Source organism: Jaculus jaculus, chromosome X, assembly GCF_020740685.1.
Source record: "Jaculus jaculus isolate mJacJac1 chromosome X, mJacJac1.mat.Y.cur, whole genome shotgun sequence".
NCBI classification, from domain to species: Eukaryota; Metazoa; Chordata; class Mammalia; order Rodentia; family Dipodidae; genus Jaculus; species Jaculus jaculus.
Window position 1 is genome coordinate 45,658,913 of NC_059125.1, and position 21,684 is coordinate 45,680,596.

The window sequence follows — 21,684 nt, forward strand, 5'->3', positions numbered from 1 at the left end:
GAGCACAAAGACCTTAACTCCAGATCCCAATAAAAGTTGTTTAGCAAAGCCAAAGGATCCAGGTTCAATTCCCCAGGACCCATGTTAGCCAGATGCACAAGGGGGCACAAGCATCTGAAGTTCATTTGCAGTGGCTGGAAGCCCTGGCATGCCCATTCTCTCTTTCTCTCTCTTTCTCCCTCTCTTTCTCTCTTTCCCTCTTTCTCTGTCAAATAAATAAATAAATAGGAAAAATATTTTAAAAATAAGTTGTTTAGCATGAGAGACTAGCTTCTTTAAGTTTGGCTTCTATTTCTATTTCTTTCTTGACCACAAACTCACTATAGGCTTATATTAGAAGCCCCACAATGCTTTCCTCTTTCTGCTACCTAGGATCAGTGAGGCCTCCTCAATTTATAATCAGTTCCCAGCACTGCCAGGAAGAACTTAAGTTTTTACTCATATATACTTGTTTTCAATACTATGGCTATAAGATTTTTTTCCCTAAAGGGGGCGAGTAGGTCCACTAACATGCTTCCCCTATAGTTATGAATTACGTAGAAGCCTATTTTCAAATTCTTGGAAGAGTTGCACTGCATGACAAAAGGTATTGCAAATGTATAGGCTATCTGCACTTGACCACCAGCAAGGATTATAAAAGTATCTCTACAGGAACAACATGATAAGTGAGGCCTTTAAGCTGCTGGTAGACTTTGAGGTGTTCTAAGGAAAAGAGATAGCATATTCAAGTCTGGGTCTATTCAGAGGATTTTTATGGGGCAATATCACCTTGGTGATGTAAATCTATTCCAAATGTGTAAGTTGTATATATACACATACACACATACTCTATCTGTCTGTCTGTCTGTCTGACAGTCTATCTATCTGTTTGTCTGTCTGTCTGTCTATCTACCTACCTACCTACCTACCTATTCATCTGTCTTTAAGGGAAGACGTAATTCCAATATTTTTCACCATTTCACTTGGCCACTGATGTGCTTTTAGATATAAATCAGCTACTTTTCCCATGCTTATTGAGTGGCATTGTTAAATAAACCTGAGACATATTCACAATAAATGAATTTCCCTAGTGGCAAGTCTTACTCAGTCCAGCAGATCTTGTCTAGGAGCTCCTTCATTGTCATGTGGTCCCACTCTTCTGCAAGGGGAGCCTTCCAGGGAGCATCACTGGGAATCTACATTCAGAAGAAGAATGAAAACAAGGCATTTTTTTTTTCATTTCAAGTAAGTAGTCAACCAATACTAAAATCTTAAAGTAGAGAAACACAAGATTGGTATGGTGTGCCATTCACATTTGTCCTTTCCTTGTGGTCAATGTGAGAGTACTGTGTGTGGTCACTTCTGGAAAAATTGGCTCAGTCCTCTCTAGTTATTTATCTACTTTTGCCTTTCATTTCTCTGACTAACAAATATTAAACATTCATGTCTTCCTAGGGAAAAAAAAAGAAAGAAACACAAGATTCTTAAATTCCTGCAACAGTTTCATTCCACACATAACCCATGTCTGTGTACAGTCTTCCTGTTATCTATTGCACTCAGTAGACATTTAATTTACAATAACCTTCCTGTATCATAAAGTGCATTGTATTTTTATCTTTGTGTGAATGTTTATGATGTATGTGTATGTTCACATGTTCCTGTGTATGAGTGAGGGTGTGCACATACCACAGCATGTGTGTGGAGGTAAGATGATAGCCTCAGGTGTTGTTCCTTACCTTCCACCTTGTTTGAGGCAAGGTTCCTTGTTGGCAGCTGTGCTTACCTGGCTACATGGCCCACAAACCTCCATGAATTTTCATTTCTCTGCCTGCCATCTCACTGTAAGAGCTCAGATTACAGATGCTCATGCTACCATGGAATTTGGCTTTATATGAGTTCTGGGGATCTGAATCGAGGTACTCACACTTACACAGCAAGCACTTTCTCCATTAAGCCATTTTCCCAGACCCTAAATTAGTTATTTCTAATTATGGGTAACAGTGGTATTTCCAATCCATGAGGGGTATATTCCAAGACCCTAAGTAGATTCCTAAAAGCACTAAAAGTGCCAAGTAATATGTGGCTATTGTTTTTTTCCCTATACTTACATATGTACAACAAAATTTAACTTCTAAATTAAGCACGACGTGAGATTAACAGAACAATTATAGCATTGCACTGCTCTAAAAGTTATGCAAATCTAGTTTATATCTGGAATTGTGTTGTTTGAATGTGGTATATGCATATGTGTATGCAGATAAACGCATTCTGAATGCATACATGTGCAGGCTGGAGAACATCATGGATAGTGTCTCCCTCTATCTCTCTTCTATCTTATTTTTCTTAGAGTCTCTCATTGAACCTGGAGCTCCTGTGTTTTGATTGGAGTGCTTGACCAGTGAAACTCAGTGTTCTGCCCTGTGCCCTCAGCTCTGGGCTTAAAGATATGTGTGATCCATGCTTAGTTTTTTTTTTTTTTTTATGTGGGAGCTGGGGATCAAACTCATATCCTCATGCTTGAGCAGCAAAACTTCTCACCAACTGAGCCATCTCTGCAGCCCCTGTTGCTGGAATTTTCTATGCAGCATTCTCCAATTGCAGTTGACTGACCACAGACAACTACAACCATTGAAAGTGAAACCATGGATAAGGAGTGAGAAGACTACTGTATTAAGTTGATAACTGATAGAGAACATTCACAAATTCAGCCCTTTTGATTAGGATCAGATAGCTGTACTTAACCAAATCTAAATGAGAGTTTTTCAGTTAAGCTTTGCATGTGTTTACTTTTGGACTACAGATTTGTGCATGACAGAGAATCAAACATCTTACTTTGCTATGTCCTAAGTATTTTATAAATTAGAAAATTAGAAATATTATCCCTGGAATGCTGAATAGCTCATAATTTTCAGATAAGTCACCAATTGTACACAAACAACAGTCTGTTTGGCATCTTATTCTTTCATGTTAAATTCAAATTCATTCAAGTTACAGATGTTTGTAGTTGTTAGTCTGTGCTGAACAATATGCTAGCCATGGGTAATGAATAATAGATTGTACATTCTTTCTTTAAAAGGAATAAACTTATTATGAAAAAGACAAATGCAGTCAAAACCATTTTAGGAAGCTTTACCTCTTGCCCCATGTCATCTATTGTCCTCCAAAAATTGTTATGATCTAGATAGGTGATCGGGTTCCACACAGATGGTAATGGGCCCCTGAAGGGGTATGATTTGCCCTGTGAGACACACATTTTCAAAAGGAAGTATTTACAACAATATAAGTCAATGCAATTAAATTTATAAATTTTATAAAAGTCAGCAAGTAAAATCATATCATTAATATGTAACATACATAGAAGTCTTTTGGCTCCAGTGTCCATAGAATCCTAATTAACTTTTTTGGTATAGAGCTTTCCAATAAAATATTCTGTCAGAAAAGCAGTTTTGTGACATTTCAAACACAGTAGAGAGTATTCTGTCTGAAATTAGGACCCTTGTGATATAAAATATAAATGTCAGTATGGAAGTAGAGTCACCAAAAGGAATATAAATGCTTGTAAATATCTTAGAATCCAGAGCCCTTATATACACAGAGAATGACAAAATTACAGCATAATCATACAAGTTAGAAATGGATGAATAAGCAGTCACAGAAATGCAGCTATATGTAGAAAGAACTACAAAATGGGTCCAGCAAGATCTGCTAAGGAATCAAAAATCTAGATCAATGCAGGAGTTCCCAAAGGTCAGTAAAATCAAAGTAGGCAAATGAGACAACACCCAGCCTGTCCTCCAGGCATGCTGGCATCAAGTGGTTCTACCTATAGGGACATGTTGATATAGGGATCGAGACATATATCTCCAGTAAAGATTAATAATAATTAAAAAATCACATCTGTGACAGGTAAAGGAAACATATAAACCACTTTGGGTCCATTTGAAAACCTGTGTTAGATCTGACTATGCAATATGACAGAATCGTTCAAGTCAATGAAAATAACTGAAATTCTTCTTCAACCAAAATCGCACAGCAATTCTGAGCCAGTCAACAATGACACATCTTATGTTGACTTTATAGGTAAAGTAATATGAGTTGCAAAATGAGAAGACACTTCGTTGTGTTTTTTTTTTTTTTTTTTTCTGTCACTACTTTGGCCTTTTCTCCCTCAGGCCATGAGATTCAAAGGAAAGAGTTCTTCTCAATAAGAGAGAAAGGCAAGAGTTCCAAATGAGAGAGAGAGGGTGGGGGGAGGGAGAGAGAGAGAGAATTCACATTTATCTTAAGGAACTAGTTCCTGAAATGAGTAGTTCAAGAAGCACAATATCTACAGGGTAGGGCAGATAGAAAAGAGATACAGTTCATGTTCTAAAACATACAGCTAGTAGAATTCCCCTGTCTCCTAGGAACTCAAATCCTTTCCCCATAAGCTCCAGGAAACACAAAGATAATTTTTTCAGAGAGAAAGAATCCCAGTATGACTCATTAGTTTGGCTTGGGATAAAAAGAATAAGTTTTGGGTCAGGGTAGAGTCAACTGATATAGGAAGGGCCCCAACCAATGACCATAGCCTCCTCTTGGTATATTAATATTCCCCTCAGGACATCTTGTGAGGTGGGCAATTATTCAACACCTTCCCTAGGGACAACATCTTTATACAGTATGTGTCATGTGGAAGTGATGTAGTGGAAGTGCTGATAGGTCATTTCCAAGGCTTAATTTGACATAACTCAGTGGCCCAGCTGAAGTATAACTCTAGATGAAATACAGGGCTGCTCCTAAGCCACAAGATTCCAGCAAGCCAATGATGACAGAGTACAGTCACCAAAGCTCTTCTAATCCAGGAACATTCTTAGATCTGGAGATGTGTTAAGAGTTCTAAAATCAAAACCAGAATTAAATGTGATAATCTGTGTGGGAAAATTCAAATAATATGCAGAAAGAAAGAAAAGTGATGAATAAAATCTTTTTATTCATGAGTTTACTCACAGCACTTGGTTTCACATCTGAGCAGATAGGAGCTTAACTTAGGTAGATTCATAAAAGCAAGTATTCTTTTATAAGATGAGGGAAAGCTTCTGATAAACACAGGAAAAAGCTATTGTTAGACTCATTAAAAAAGTCTCAAATCTTCAAGCTTCAGGGAATTTGCAGGGGAGGGAGGAAATAGCTAAGTTTATAAGATTACACTGCACGAGATTTGGGCCTCAGATCTGGCCATGATAGAAATAGTCTTGTGATTGTTACTGTTTTGAACATTGTCCAGGGAGGCCTGTCCTGAAGAAATCAGGAAAACAAAATCAGAATAAGCCACCAGCTCAGGAACTGCCAAGTTACACAGTTTACTTCCATATACCATTTGTATTTTATTCTCAACACAGCCCTGTGAAATAACACAGTAGATTTTTCTTTCCTTTATAAAGAAAATAAAGCACAGATAAGTTGAAATAACTAGTTTGAGATCTAAGTGTGTGTGTGAGTGTGCACACACACACACACACATTTGTGCCAGTGTGTGTAAGGAGGATGTAGAATGTTTAGTGATTGTCTGTAACTATTCATTAGCCAATGTGTTGTGTGTATATGTATGACTAGCATTAAAATCTCTATGATCAAAATTAAATAAGCTTTAGTAGGCGGAGATACCACCATAGGACAATGTACATTGAATTCTTTCTTCTTCTTCTGGAAAGAGAAGTGAAGTGGATTTTGGGGCAAAGAGATGGTAGGAATCCAAGATAGCTCCAAGGTCTTTGGGGGAAACTTGAACGAGAGTGGATGCTTAAGGCACAGGACAAGTCTAAAACAAATACATCCCCACTGCTGGTCAGAAAGCAAAGGTTAAGAACTCTGCTTGATGGAAATGTACACACTTAAGTGTGTGCATATATGCATGCCTGTGTGAGTGTATGTATGTGTTGTATATTCATTGCAGAAATTTTAGATGACAAATAAAACTGGAAAAACTATGTATTTAGGGCTATGGCCATAGTTCAGTGTTAGAACACTTGCCTAGCATGGATTGGGTTTGATCCCCAAAATAGCAAAGTGTAAAAAGTAAAGAAAGAGTAAGCGTTTATGACCCCACCAAGTAAGATCCCATCCTGGTTATTAATCTTCAACATTTTTATCCTCCCATTAATTTTATACATTTGGTGGCTGTAATCCTGGAATCCATGTAATTATTTTCCTGCTAATTTTAATCCAATTTTTATCTGAAACATAGCCCATGTCATTTATTAACCCTTGTTAGCCACACTTTTCACTCTTAGATGTTATTTCATGATATGTAAAGATCATAAGTTTTCAAAATGGGTTCCAATATCCCTTGGGGATCATGAAACACTCAGGGAATAATTGTGGGGTATCCCTGTCCAACCACAAATCCATATAAGGAAAGGTTTTCTTTATAAATTTCAACACAAAAGAACATATTGCAGTAAATGAATGACTGTGCAATCATAAGAATCCAGCTGTTTTTTATGGACTTGGATGTGAAAAAGCTATGCAAAGATGTAAATCAATGTCATTCATTATTTTGTTTGTTTTAGAAACTGTTTTTTCATACAATATATTATACTAATTTTAGTGGAGTTGTTATGGTTGTTTTAAGTAGATTAATAACTATTTTGAAGATTCTCAGTTTTAATTTCTCATATAGCAAAAGTAGGTAAAACCATGAAAGCAAATACCACCTGGGACTCAGAGTATGTTTTAAAATGTGAAAGCAGAGGTCATGAAGATATAACAGTGCCTAGAAAGTTCATTTCATTTTGAGTGTCTATCATAGATGCTTATATTTTCTCATGCTATCTTGATAGTATTGTCTGAATATTTCATGTGTGTACCTCTTCTTTTTCCATCTGCATCAGGAAATGAACCATTTGTATCTTCCTATAATGATTAAGAGTGTTGTAGCTTCAATTGATGTTCCATAAATAATAATGGGATGAATAGGTGGGTAGATGGATGCTGGAAGGATAATTGAGCAAATAAAAATTATGAGAGGAATTATCCAGTCTAAGATGGAAGTGTGATTGCTTTCTAAACAAAACCAAATTTTATTTCTGGGAGCTGGAGGTATACAGTTCAGTGAAAGAGCTTAGCATGAGCAAGTTCCTGTGTTCCCTTTCAGCACCTCCAAAAATATTAATTCTTCTGAAAACCTAAATATTTAGAGAGCTGACAATTCTAACTCTTCCCCCTAATAAATATCATTTATATATTTGTCTTTTCCTCTTATTATTTATTATAAAATATACCTGCCTATGAGATAACCCTAAGTTGCAGAGGAATGAATCTCCCAAGTCAGTCTGTTGGCCTTAGGGAATAAGAGAGTGTTCATAAGGATGGTCCTAATTCTTTGCATCTTGATTCAGTCATTCCTAGCCTATACCACATTTCAAACTATCAGGACACACCATCAATGCCAAGAGGTTGTTGGCAAGCAGATTAATGACCATGGCTACAAAGCATGTTTTTGTGCCCATTTTTTAAATTGAACATTTGCCATTTTTAAGTTTTTTTTTTCAGTTACTTCCAAAATGACATTGAAGTTTTATGAAAGGACAGAAACTGATCATATTTTTGCTTATAACTATGCTGGACATTTTAAAATTAAAAGAAAATTAAATATATAACAAAGGATATTTTAATTCTTCTTGATAAAACATTTTTATTTAAAAATATTTTTGTTGAAAATGGAATTTACAATAATTAGGTTTCATAATATTTTGTTCTGTTACTCCTTAATCCTTATATCTTAACTTTGAACTAACAATACGTCAAAATAAGCTTGAACACTTATTTTACAGTTTCATACTTTTATAAATTTCAGAACCCCCAAAACATCCAGGTCAAAGATTATAAGACAGTTAAACTCAAGAATGGTTAGAGCTGGGTGTGGTGGTGCACGCCTTTAATCCTAGCACTCTGGAGGCAGAGGTAGGAGGATCGCCATGAGTTCGAGGCTACCCTGAGAATACAGAGTGAATTCCAGGTCAGCCTGAGCTAGAGCTAGACCCTACCTCAAAAACCAAGAAAAAAAAAAAAAAGAATGCATTGTTTACCATGCAGAATAGCTTTTCATCAGTTGAACTGGAATGATGCCAGGAAGTACTGGCTTATTGTAGTTGACCCAGTCCCTAGTCACCTGCTGCACTGTTACCTGCTAGGCTCAAGAGACTGTCTCCATAAACTATCATATACATACTTATATATGTTTTTTTTTTCTGTTAGAAAAAACAGGGGTGGTCTGAAATCTGAATTAGGGAAATCATTCCACAGAAAACTACTTTATACTAGTTTTGCTATACAGCTCTTGGCTTCCAAATAGTGGCTTTCAATTTTACCCATATATGTAACATAAAAACAATCAAATATCTAGCCAAGCGTGGTGGCACACACCTTTAATCCCAGCACTTGGGAGGCAGAGGTAGGAGGATCACCATGAGTTCCAGGCCACCCTGATACTACATAGTGAATTCCAGGTCAGCCTGAGCTAGAGTGAGACCCTACCTCAGAAAAAAAAAAAATCAAATAACTAAGTTAAAGAAAAAGTGGCATTACTATAACTCAAAAAAATATGTAAAGGGGGCTTTTTTAAATCCTGGAACGTGAGCAAAATGGAAGACCTTGTTAAGACAAGGTGGCTTTGGAACCTTGCAAAGCTAAATCATCACCTCTCAGGAGGTGAGTAGTGAGAGACCACATGGCGTGTCTGGGTGGAATTGGTCACAGGCGGAGCAAAGCAGCTGAGTAGTGGTGTAGGCAACTCTAGGATACATAAGAACTCATAGTTGTGGAGAGAGCCAGGCTATACCAGGGCTAACCCCAGTCTGCTGTTGAAGGAAAATGGAGGAATCCGAAAGACAGTATTCTCTGCTGTCTTTTAAAGTTACAAACAAAAGGCAAGTCTCTAATTCATTAGAGATATAAAACTGACAGCTAGCACCTGTGCACCATTGTCTCTTCCTAGCTTCCGTAAAGTTACCTGATTCCCATCTGAGTAAGTTTTCAAAAGTTCTTGTTTGTTGAAGCCAGTGTTGTGGCTGCACCGTAATGCACCACATAAAAAGCTTCCACCCCCGGTTACCCCTCCAATTAACTTTGTAAGCATTCATTAATTTTGCTGTCAGCCAACCACATTCCTGCAAGGACTGGGTCGTTTCACATCTTAAGAAAAATTACACAGAAATGATTACCTTGGAAGTATCTAGTCATGGGCTAAAACTCAAAACAGAATGTTTAAGATGTTAAATAAATAAAAATATCAGGGAATTAGGTAACATCTTGGTCAATGAATGTTGTTTTCCATAATAGACTTACAAATTCTAAAAGTTCTGTGTGGGTACTTGTTAAAGTTATATCTCTGATATATTTCTAAATAGCCCATTAGTCTAAAACTGATTTAAATTAGTGTGTTTTCAGTAGCAGCCAGAACAATCTAGCATTTGATAGGAATATGCAGCCTGGTATACAGTACAAAATGTAACTATGTAACACTTTGCAAACTAGCTGCAATTTTCAGAAGCTGTGTGCACCAACTGTTTAACAGAATTATAATGTTCTTCTAATCCATATGCATGTGTCATATATACAAGCACTAAAGGATTTTTTGGATATTCTTCGCCAACTACAATAGGAAGAATGTCTGCCTGTATTATCTCTATTGGTATTTTTAAAATGTGAGACAGAGCTCTTAGCTCAAGCTGACTTCCCCATGTAGCTGTGTGTACAATATCTTCACAGTACTTTTCAGACTCTTCTGGCCTGTACATCTCCCCTGTGTTAGAGTTCGTTACAAATGGCAAGAAGTCCTCTGCGTGGCTTTGCATGTATTCAGCAGGCTACCTTCATAAGTCCACCATTGTCACGGTGCAATTCTGCTCCTTCAGTTGGTCCTCAATGGCTCTGCACATAGAGTAACCATTAGATGGAATCTGCTTAATTTGCAACTGTCTGGCTGATAGTATTTGAGCAAGCTTTTGACTTTCTTTGTCTGGCTCCAGGTAAGTTCTCAATTTCAGCTTCCCACTCATTTTCCAATGCAGCTTTTTCCCCATCTCTTTCGTGCTTTGCAAACAAGTGCCTTAACCACTGAGCAATTTCCCCAGCCTCCTGTCCATGTTCTTGTCAGCATTGTTCGTTTCTTAATGACTGACACTCTCACTGGGGTGTGGTAGAATCCCTGCAGTTTTGATTTGCATTTTTTTGAGGAATAAAGAGGTTGAACATGCTTTAACTTGTTTATTGGCCACTTGGATTCATCTTTTAAGCACAGCCTATTCATTTCATTAGCTTATTTACTGACTGGGTAGTCTGAATTCTTACTGTTTGCTTTTTTAGTTCTTTGTGTAGTCTAGATTATCTAGATTAATTCATTGTTTAAAGTACATTTAAAACAGTATGCGGGGTTGGAGAGATTGCTCAGCGCTTAGAGGACTTGCCTGCAAAGGCTAATGACCCCAGTTTGATTTCCCAGTACCCATGTAAAGCCAGATGCACAAAGTGTAGCATGCATCTGAAGTTCATTTGCAGTGTCTGGGGGCCCTGGTAACCCAATCTATTCCTCTTGTTTCTTATTCTCTCTGCTTTCAAATGAATTTAAAATATTTAAAAATATATAAATAGTATGTGCTTAAATATTGTATTTTAAAGGGTCTTTTTTTTGCGATGCTGGTGATCAAATCCAGGGCCTTGTGAAGAGTAAGCAAGAATTCTACCACTAAGCCACACTCTTAGCCCTCACAGTTTAAATTCACAAGGATAGGCCAAGAATATCAGTGCATGAAAGATAAAGCATTTGCATAGACTATGTGAGGTATCAAGTTCCATCACTAGCACCACAAAAATAAAATAAGAAAATTACCAGGAAATCCGACTTAAAGACTACACGCTATAGAATTTTATTTATATAACATTCTAAAACAGACAAAAATCAATCTGTGTTGATAGAAGTCAGCATGGTAGTTACACTTGGGGTAGGGTAATATCTAAAGACAGCATGAGGTTTCCGTGGACTATAGGTACTGTGTTTCTTGGTCTGCATGCTAGTTTCATGGCTGTGCTATTTTGTGAATATTAATCAAATTGCTCATTTAAATTTTGTCTCCTCTTCTGTATATTATATACCAGCAAAAGTTTACATAATCAGAATAGACTACAACCCATTGATCTGTGTACTTTCTGTGGGTGAATTCTATGATATGTGAATTATATCTCCGTGAAGAAGGTTGTCAGTCATCATAAGAGCCCCAGATTCTCCTATGAAATGCATACTTACTGACCATTTGAGTGGAAAGGGTCCTCAGCTTGCAGCTTGGTCTGGCCAGCACCAATCTACTGTTGCAAAACCAAGATTCCTGCTCAGCCTGATGTAATAGGAATGACATCCAGGCCACTAACTAGGTTTCTGCCCTAGAAATGGATGTTTAATGTCCACACTGCTTCTGAGACAAAAAAAAAAAAGGTTTAAAAATCACAGTCTCGTTTGCATTAAATTTAGAGTGGTTTTTATCACCTGGCACTGGCATTGAAAATATCCTGTATCAAGTTGATGGTGATGAGGCCACCTGAAGGAAAGAGATCCCCATTGACACATTGATCCTATGTTTAATGTTTGCTGCCTCCAACCCCCCGTCCCAAAAAGTTCATTTCTTAAAGGTAAGAAGCTATAGGGGCCTCCCAAAGGCCATCAATGTGAGAATAGGATCTTTTAGTGTGATATTTCTTCTTTCTAGATATAAAGATACCCCCTCTTTCTTCTCTCTCCCTTCCTCATCTCTCACTATTTCTCCTTCCTCTCTCTCTGTTCTTCCCTCCCCTTACTAACAGAAATGATTCTGTGAGAGTCTGGTGAATTTTACTGGTTTATTCTATTTTTTTTTCTCAACCTCACCACCCACACACGTCTATTACTTTTACTGCCAGGTAGTAACTCATTCCTACATAACTGCCATGGTGAAATCAGTTTCTTAAAATAAAAGAATGCCCTAGATTATTCTCCTTTACCATATCCTCAAGTGGAGTCTATTCTATATGTTAAGCAGATCTAGAACCCAACCACTTCTCATCTCTTTGACTATGTGCTTCCAAGTTCAAGCCACCATATTATTACACTACCTATATTATTACATTAACTTCCTAAATATTTTCCTTGTTCTTACCATTAGTGATCAGAGTCTCCAACCAATGCCCCCTCTAAAACTCACATTGATAGTTAGCTGCTATTATAATTATATAAAGAAGCAGCACCTTAGCTGGGTGTGGTGGTGCATGTGCATAATTCCAGCACTGCAGAGACAGAGGGAAAAGAATCACTGCAAGTTTGAATCCATTCTGGTCAGGCTAGCTTGGTCTATGGAGTGAGATACTGTCTCAACAAGGACAGAACGAAGAAGAGGAGGAAGAGCAGATTTAAGATATGATTAGGTCATGAGAGTAGATTACTAAAGAAGTCGGTTAGTTATAGTAGGAGTGTGTTCCTGAAAAAAAAAAAAGGTGAGTTTTTTCTCTCTGTTTCATGCATGGTAGCTGGCCCTTGTTCATGCTTTGATACAATACAGAAACCTTCACCAGATGCCAGCATCATGCCTTTGAACTTCAAAGCTCCCATTACTGTGGTCTAAATAAATTTGCATTCCTTATGAATTACATTCTCTGTGGTATTCTGTTATAGCAGCACAAAGTAGACTAGGATATTATTAGTAAGCCTTTGGATAAACAACTTTCCTAAGATCACACAGCTTATGAGTAGGGTTCAAATTCAAGTCTGCTTAAAGTCAAGCTATGCTTTTCCAGCTCACAATATCTCTCAAAGTGCAGGAGATCCAAGACTTGAAAGGACCTCGATGCATAGACAACAGCCACCAACAAGGCCCACCTTGTTACGATACCACTCTGGCTGCTTACATGTAACTGTGACTTTAGGAATCCTATACAGAGACAAAGGAAAGGATAACAATCCAATTAAAGCTAATACTGGGGCTGGGGATCTAGCTCAGTGAGAGGCACTTGCTTAGTGTGCACAAGATCCTGGATCCTACCCACAACATGGAAAAAAAGCTCATACTGCACTTTGTTAAGTAGTGTAGAGAATCAAACTGATAGGCTTGAATAGGCCCAAGAACCATTTCCAGGCATCATACTTCCAAGTGCTATCAGCATGTGTGCCATGTTTGCTTGTGTAAAATAACAATGTATTATTGATGAGCTATGATTCAGGTGCCATTTGATCTTCTCAACAGATAGGCAAAATGCACAGTCCTAGGCCCACAGAGGTCCAAAGTCTGGTTAGAAAGGCAGGTTCATGGAAAAGAGAATTATGGCACCATGATACCATCCATCACATGTCTGGCTTCCTAGTTTCATCAGGACATGTTGCTATGTACTGTATGGCTCTTTGCTGCCCCCTCAACTTCGGGTACAGGGAGTTGTTTCATGGACAATGCAATCAATAGGACTCCTGACTGCATCTATCTCACCCCAGATGCCTTTGCACATTTAGGTCCCAAGCCACTGTGTCAGCCAGCTGGCAAGGTCTACAAACTCTTCACTACAGGAAGTTTGGCCTGGTACTACTAGAACACTCTCAAAGTTGTCATTGTGGTGGATGCTGTGACCAGCTAGCCCAGGTGGCCTTCACAAACAAGTACACTAGTTCTATAGCTGCTGAGACTACTTCTAGGAGGCAGCCCTGCTTCTTAGCCCCGTTCAGCTGCGGAAATGCCATTTTAACTGAAGCTATTCTGCATCCTGTGGGCAGCTCACTCGCAATGGCTGATGTGATGGTAATAAGGGTTTTGGCCCCTTGGCCCACTCAGGAAAGCTCTAAAGGCTTATCCCATCTTCAGATTGCTTTGCATGGTTACCGGACTTATAACACCATCACAGTCTAATTTTCCCTGTGCCTGCACCTGCCTCCTCCCCCTCCTCTCTAGCTGTTACACCCCCAGAGCTCTCGCTGATAACTTTCCCACATATACTTGTCCATTACCTATGCAACCATTCATTGGAAAGGGTATAACAAACTGTACTGATATGTGCAGAATCTCCACCCAAGGTTCTGGTGTGGCTCAGGTCTCATGAGAAAAATCTGGAACCAAATCCAGTGGAAGCTTATGTGAGAATACAAATTTGGTGGGAGTGGTGTTGAGGTATAAGTCTTCATCTCCTTGATCCTTACTTCACTTGCTAAAGCAAATGGGAAATATATATAGCAAAGGGTGCTCCAAACATGTTCAGGTAGCTGAATAGCCTGAAAAGGAGAGACTAGTCTATATCCATATCGAAGGGCCACAAGAAAAAGCTTACTTTGATATCACAGATCATAATTTTACAATGCTCTGGATGTTCACATAATAAATATTTGGCTAAGTGTAAGAGTAAATTTGTCATGTCATACAGTGTCTCCAAAGACCTAAAACTCCACAAATCCTGTTTTATATTTTGAGTTATTTTTAGACTTGGAACTAAATTGAATGGAATTAAACCTAGGAATCAAAATACATGTAATCTCCAAATTCCAATGAATCCTAAACAAGTTTAAATATTGAAATATTTTGTTACATGAATTTTAACAAGCTCCTCTAGCTATATTTCTCAAGTGTAATTCTTAAATTATAGAAAAGATAAATTTTAGTCTTACTACAAGAATTCATAAAATTGTCCATAAATAATTTACACAGAAGATAGTTTTCCCTACTGCCATCTTCTAATTTAATTAATAAAGCTAATGTGAGTTTTCCTAGACAAAGTACCAATAAAATGCTTGCATGAACAGGCATTACTAAAACCTTACAAAATTTCAGCCTTGTATAAATATGCCATGGCTTGGAAAATTTCACTACAAATATGAAATGATTTTCATGGTGATTATTATAAGGTAATGAAATAATAACAAACAAACTAGCATTGGCACAAAAGATGGCCCCCCAGCTTTATTATAATAATTTAAATCTTAATTTTATAATATTAAAACACCATAAACTACTTGATACATACTCGTTTGAGGGTGGAGATATACCTCAGTGATAGAGCACTTGCTTGCCTTTCATACACAGTGTTCTTGATTGTATCCCTAGCACCACAATTTTTAAACATTAATAACCAGTTCATTTTTGCTTGCATGTCCATGGTATCAGAGTTCAGAGCACTGCTAATGATAGTCAACATCCCAGTAGGTAACCAGGCATTCAACAAACCACGTAGGACTCTATATAGAATGTGGGCTTACCTAGAACCAATGCTAAGGTGTTATTGGGGACAATCAGTAAGCTAATGCATGCATATCTCATAACATACAGCCCTATACACAGTAAATGTCTAAATATGGACCAATCTCACCATTGCTATCTCTATAGTTTCCTTCACACACAAAGGGTTTTGCCAACTGTCATTTAGAATATGGGAGCATTGGTTCAAGAAAAAGATGAATTCTAATGGTGGGACCTTAGGTATGTTCTACCTCTCGCACTTTCTGGGCAGTTCACTTCCACTTCACAGATGATTCTATAACATGTTGGTAATGACACCTATCTCAAGGGTGAGGATTAAATGAAATAATAAATACTTAGAAAAGTTTAGGTTATTACTGTTATTATATTTTCAATAAGTGCAAAACATTTTCCCACACATATTTTGACCCTGCCATGATCTGCTACGGCAATTCTACCATGTAAATCTACAGATGACTTTTTAGGAGAAAATTACAAGTTCTTCACACTTACAGCATCTCTAAGAACACTGAGGTTTATCAGCTGAAATGCCTATCATCAAATACACCTAGCATCCTTTGTTGGGTTGAATACTCACCCAGATGCATCAGCTGCCAAGCCCTCTCTGAAGCTCCAGCCCTGGACCCAAAACTCCAGCCTCTCAGTGAATCCAGGGCAATTGCTCTAGCTTTCCTGGCCTAACTGTAGCCTCACTGGGATTGTAGATGCAGGATGAAAGGTGTGCATCTGGTCTTTCAAAGACATTATACAAATGCTTTTGGTGTCTCTGAAATATTTAGAGTAGTGAGAATATAGACAAGCTTTCTGATCCTCAGTACAAGGCTAGTGCCATATGAAAGGATGGAAAGAAGGAAAAGGAAAATGGGCATATAAAGTAAATTTTTTTTCTCAAAACAGGATTTTCTTTACATGACAGTCATTATCCTTGGTTACTAGACTTTCATGTTGAACTTAAGGACATGTGATGATCTAAGCCTGGAAAATTTGTTCCTAAAAAAAATTACTTTTCTGATAATTTATTCTTTAGAGCCAAAATGATTTCTCTACTACAAAAAATATAATAACAATAAAAATATCTGACACTTACAAAGTCATTTCACACATTGTTATATATCTAATTTTTCCAAAACACTAGGAGATTGAAACTACTAAAAAGCATTAAGTTACATGCCTGGGGTCCATGACCTATATATTGATATACCAGGAGTTGAACAGGTCTATGACTCTACAATTATATGCCTTTGTCTCTAAGAAGGTCCCTATGAGACCGAAATTTATATCCTTGGATATATCCAAACATAGCATGCATTTGACTCTCTGTTGAATTATTCAGCCAGATTCAAATTTTGCCTCTGGTCAAAATCTATAATGGTACTTTTTACTCCATATGTTACTTGGGAGAAATGTTGAATTTTTTTAGTGGTACAGACAAAAATGATTATTCACTGGATGAGCCAGAAGATTCCCTGAAAAAAGTGTGATTCCTGGGCTGGAGAGATGGCTTAGCAGTTAAGCGCTTGCCTGTGAAGCCTACGGACCCCGGTTCGAGGCTCGGTTCCCCAGGTCCCACGTTAGCCAGATACACAAGGGGGCGCACACGTCTGGAGTTCGTTTGCAGTGGCTGGCTGGAGGCCCTGGCGTGCCCATTCTCTCTCTCTCTCTCTCTCTCTCTCTCTCTCTCTGTCTGCCTCTTTCTCTCTCTCACTCTCAAATAAATAAAAATGAACAAAAAATATTTTTTAAAAAGCGTAATTCCTGAATAAAAGATCTACACTGGAAAATTAACCAGAGAGGAAGTCATACAGAAAAGAAAGATCTTCCTGGCCCCTGTAGGAACTTTGCTGCTATGAACACTAATTACTAGTATGAAAATTCTGTTAATTTGAGCCAGTAAGATGGGCACTGAGCAGATCCTGGTTAAAAGAACATGCTAGGGACTAGTAGAAAAATCATGCAAATTATCTTCATCATTGTCATCATCATCATCATGCTTTACAATTTCTGAACATTTGTTCTGTAACCAAAGTCCTTCTAAGCACATTGCGATATTTAATTCATCTATCTTTCTTAACTTCTCTATCAGAAAGGTGTTATTATTATCTTCATTTTAAATAAGTTTGTCTAAAACCACACAGGGCCTCTGGATTCTAAGCATCTAATCTCAATCTCCATATTATGAGACATGTACCTATTATCATATTGTTTGACTTGCTCAAGAAAATTTACATAATGAGCTTTTCAAGACTTTGAGAAGGTCTGGTAGGATAATGCTATATATTTTGTAGCTGCTCTAAGATGTTGACTAAATACTATGAAGACCAAGGCTGTTTGTTACACAGATGAGAGATACAGTTTGTAAAATAGACAATAATTCATGGCATATGTTAAATTTATATGCACTTGTCTCTTTCCCTTTAGTATTATTTTCAATGTTCTCACCTTTTCTGTCTTTAAGCTTTATGCTTAGAAAGTCTGTCACTAAGCTATAAGTTCTTTGATCTATATCCTTTAGACTTACTCAAAATCAAGCTTTTAATTTAGTCTCTAAAATACTTTCAATAACATTCTTGCTTTTTTTCATGGTAGGGTTTCACTTTAGCTCAGGCTGACCTGGAATTCTCTATGTAGTCTCAGGGTGGCCTCAAACTCACGGTGATTCTCCTACCTCTGCCTCTGGAGTGCTGGGATTAAAGGCATGTGCCAAAATGCCCGGCTTCAATAACATCCTTATACATAATTTCAATTAAAATATTGTTTGGTGAGCTGTTGACCAGGGAGACACATGAGATCCCCAAAATAATGTTGACCATTGTCAAAACACTTGGTTACCTGCCAGGTGCTAAACACATTACAGCCTGTACTCCCAGGACATGAAGATACCATACTGGAACTAAGAAGGAAAACACTTCTCTCCTGGCTAGCCCTTAAGGCATTGGAAATTGCTATAGGAGATGCTGGGGGGAATGGTTACCAGAAAATCAACCCGCTGGGCATGAATTACATATCTGTACAACAGTGGTACAGAGCCTAGGCAGGTAACCAACTGTTCTTGAGTTGGACATGAGACATGCTCAGCGGGACAGAACCCATACCTGGGACTTGGAGCCAAGTCAGAATTCCATTTATAGGAAACTCAGAGATTCTAGGGAGAACCTCTGGTGCTCTTTAGCTAAGACTAATGACTGGACACATTAAAAAGCCTCTCAAATAACCATGTTTATCCCCATTAATTCCAGCTGCTCTTACTACTGCTGGTTTGGGAATCTGTTGGACAGGAAGAGAGAGGAAGAGAGAGAAAGATTATTAGGGATGTTATATTTTACTACAGCACAACCCCAGTGAACTACTTCCTCTAGCTAAACTTTGCCTCCTAAACTTCCCTCTGCCTCCTAAAATAGCATCATCATCTAGGGAGGCTGAAGCAGGAGGATTGTGAATTCAAGACCAGCCTGAACTATAAATCTTACCAAACATAAATTAATGAAAATAGCAACTTAAGATAATAAGAGCTGTAAATGCTGGCACACACCTGCAATCTCCATACTTTGGAGGATGAAACAGGAAGATTGTAGATCCAAGGTCAGCTAAAGATATATTGCAATATTCTGTCTCAAATTACAAAAAGCCAGTGTGGCTGTAATAGCCAGGTCATGAGATCAGTAGGGGAGTAACATTTAGGTAGTAGTAGGCTAAGATAAAAATTTGATTTTGGGGCTGGAGAGGTGGCTTAGTCGTTAAGGCATTTGCCTGCAAAGCCAAAGGACCCTGGCTGGATTCTCCAAGATCCATGTAAGCCAGATACTCAAGGGGGCACTTGCATCTGAAGTTCCTTTGCAGTGGCTGGAGGCCCTGGCATGCCCATTCTCTTTCTCTCTCTCTCTCTCTCATGCATGCACACTGCCTCTTTCTCTCTTAAATAAATAAATTAAATATATTTTAAATTTTGATTTTCTTCCTAAAAATTATTGCTAATTTTCTCTCAGAGTTCTATAGTCAAGATAGCTTAGCTCCAGCTTGGATACATAGAAAAGAGGACAACAGGGCTCTAAGAGAAATGACTGGAACCAAGTAGGGAGAGATATGAAGTCCTCAAAATAGCCATAGCACCACTATCCTGACGTTAGAAAGAGCAGATGTAGCTTAAATGACAACCTGATGTTTTTAGAAGGATCCACATCCTTTCTAATTCAAAGGATCAATGCTATTAGGTATTGTAATATCACTCTTTGACTGCCAAAACATCCCTTTTACCTCGATTTCTCTTAAATACATTGTTTCATTGTTCCCTTTCTAGCTAAGCATGTCATTATACATGAGATAATGCTTTTTCTAAATGTATGTTTATACTTTGCAATGAAACCATGAAACGAATACAACATTCATGTATACATCTACTTGCTCCTATGTTTATCTCATGTGACACAGAGTTCTAGCAATCTCATTGTGGTGTTAATACTTCTTGAGTTCCTGGATTAAGAATGAAATGAGATGGTTTAATGTTATATTAATCTGTTTTGTGTGGCTAGAATAAAGTATGTGGTAAATAAGAAGAGATTTTTTGAGCTTATAGTCTTAGAGATTTGGGAATATTGTGCTCACACCATCTTAACTCTGTTGAGGTATCCCCAGACTATACCATGTCAAAGCAGATGGCATCTTGACAAGAGTACATGTGACCAAGGAGGTATCAAGGGTGATAAAGGAAGCCTTTATAACAATGGATCCTCAAGGGAACTAACCAGAGATCCATGAGAACTACATCAATCTTTTCAAAATGTAGTGCTCCGGCCCATAACCTAGTGACTTCCCAGTAGGCTGGACCTCTTTAAAGATCCCACCACCTCACAACATTGAAACCATGCTTCTAACACATGATCCCTCAGGGGACAAACCACAGCCAACCATAGTATTTGTCTCCTACTAGTCCTTAATTTAACCAAATGTATAGTCCATATTTATGATTTTCATGGGCTCCTAATAGCAACAGGCAATGAGGGAGGTCCCAGAAAGTCAAATGTTTATGCATGGGAGGAATCAATGAGATGACATAAGACAGAAAAAGTCAGCATTAGGTAGCAGAGACATTAAACAGAATGAAGAGCATTGAAGGCCTGAACAGCAATTCAGTCCTCAGCACCCTTACCTCTTTTCTTGTCTTTCTGGAGTCCTCACCCATGCTTAAACACAATTCCTGTGTAAGATAGCAAGTTGTCTGAGGTGTAAAATTTCTGAACTCTGGAATAAATTGGATGGATCTGAGTCTGAGTCCCTTATTCTATCATTTATCAATTGGGGATCTAGTGCTTTGTGTCGTAAGAACCTCTTTTGCAAAGGAGGTTCTTAACCATCAGGGTATTTAAAATTATGTTTTATTTATTTATTTTATTTGACTAAGAGAGAGAGAAAGAAAGAAAAGAGAGAGAGAACTGAGAGAAGAGAGAGAGAAATGAGAGAAGAGAGAGAGAGAAAGGGCTGTACAAATGAACTCCAGATGCATGTGCCACTTTGTGTATCTGGCATTACATGGATACTAAGGAATCAAACCTGGGCCAGCAGGCTTTGTAAACAACCACCTTTAACTGCTAAGTCATTTCCCTAGCCATTCCCTTTAATATTAATGAGTTAAAGGCATCTGAAATGCTTAGGATGGTGCTTTGCACATATTAAAATCTCAAAATATGTTCATTATTGCAACTATTAAATTCAAGTTTGAACTGAATATTCAAAAGTTGTCATATACTTCAATAGTTGTTATTGTCGTGTGTGTGTGTGTGTGTGTGTGTGTGTGTGTGTGTGTGTGTGTTACACATTTGGTTTAACTTGATAGCCTATGTTATAGGCAGTTACAAATTGTGATTTATTTTTTATCTTGCAGATAATTAGAAGGTGCCTCACACAACCACCCTTAACAACTGCCAAATTAAAAGGAGGAAAGTAAAGGTAAGCAGCAAAGGGTTCCGTGCCAAGCTGTATCAATTATGCTCACATTTCACATGGTACATGCATGCTGAAAGAGGAACTGAGTAAATAAATTTCTTCCACTCAGATAACATTTAAGACAATCACTATGGATAACACTCTGGGCTAGTTCTATGGGTTCTACTGAGTTTGTCACAGTCAGGGACAAATTTACACATGTATTAAAATAATGAGCCTATATTAAATGTATATATGCTTACCATAAAGTTATTCTCTTAAATTTATGAGCAATGTCCTTCAAAGTTTGGGTAAGTATTCAAAAACTTTACTTACAGTTGCCTACCTATTTCAACCTTATTAAGTTTCAGTTTGCTTACTTTTCATAGGAGAATTTTCTCAAAATGATTCCAAGCATACCTGTCTTCAGCAAGCAACAATTATATACGGAATTTCATTCTTTGTTTATGTCCATGTTTTTGTGATGTAATATATTTGTAGATGCAGGATAAGTGAAGTTAATTGAGATATATTGTAAGGCTATATTGTGAGA

General features: G+C 37.8%; 1 protein-coding gene and 1 pseudogene across 2 annotated transcripts in view; both read right to left on the minus strand.

The window, feature by feature from the left end:
* Nucleotides 1-21,684, minus strand: part of Maob (monoamine oxidase B) — a 109,716-nt gene that overhangs the window by 26,994 nt on the left and 61,038 nt on the right. The window contains exons 1-3 of one of the 2 annotated variants that reach the window (XM_045140384.1): nt 11,268-11,318; nt 3,113-3,217; nt 1,084-1,175 (exon numbers count right to left, since the gene is read on the minus strand). In XM_045140384.1, coding sequence (XP_044996319.1) covers nt 1,084-1,175; nt 3,113-3,217; nt 11,268-11,270 — 200 coding nt within the window. In that variant the 5' untranslated portion in view covers nt 11,271-11,318. Of the gene's footprint in view, nt 1-1,083; nt 1,176-3,112; nt 3,218-11,267; nt 11,319-21,684 lie in introns of those variants that run through there. The other variant, XM_004665759.2, reaches the window with a different exon arrangement.
* On the minus strand, nt 9,492-11,029 carry LOC105944584 (annotated as a pseudogene).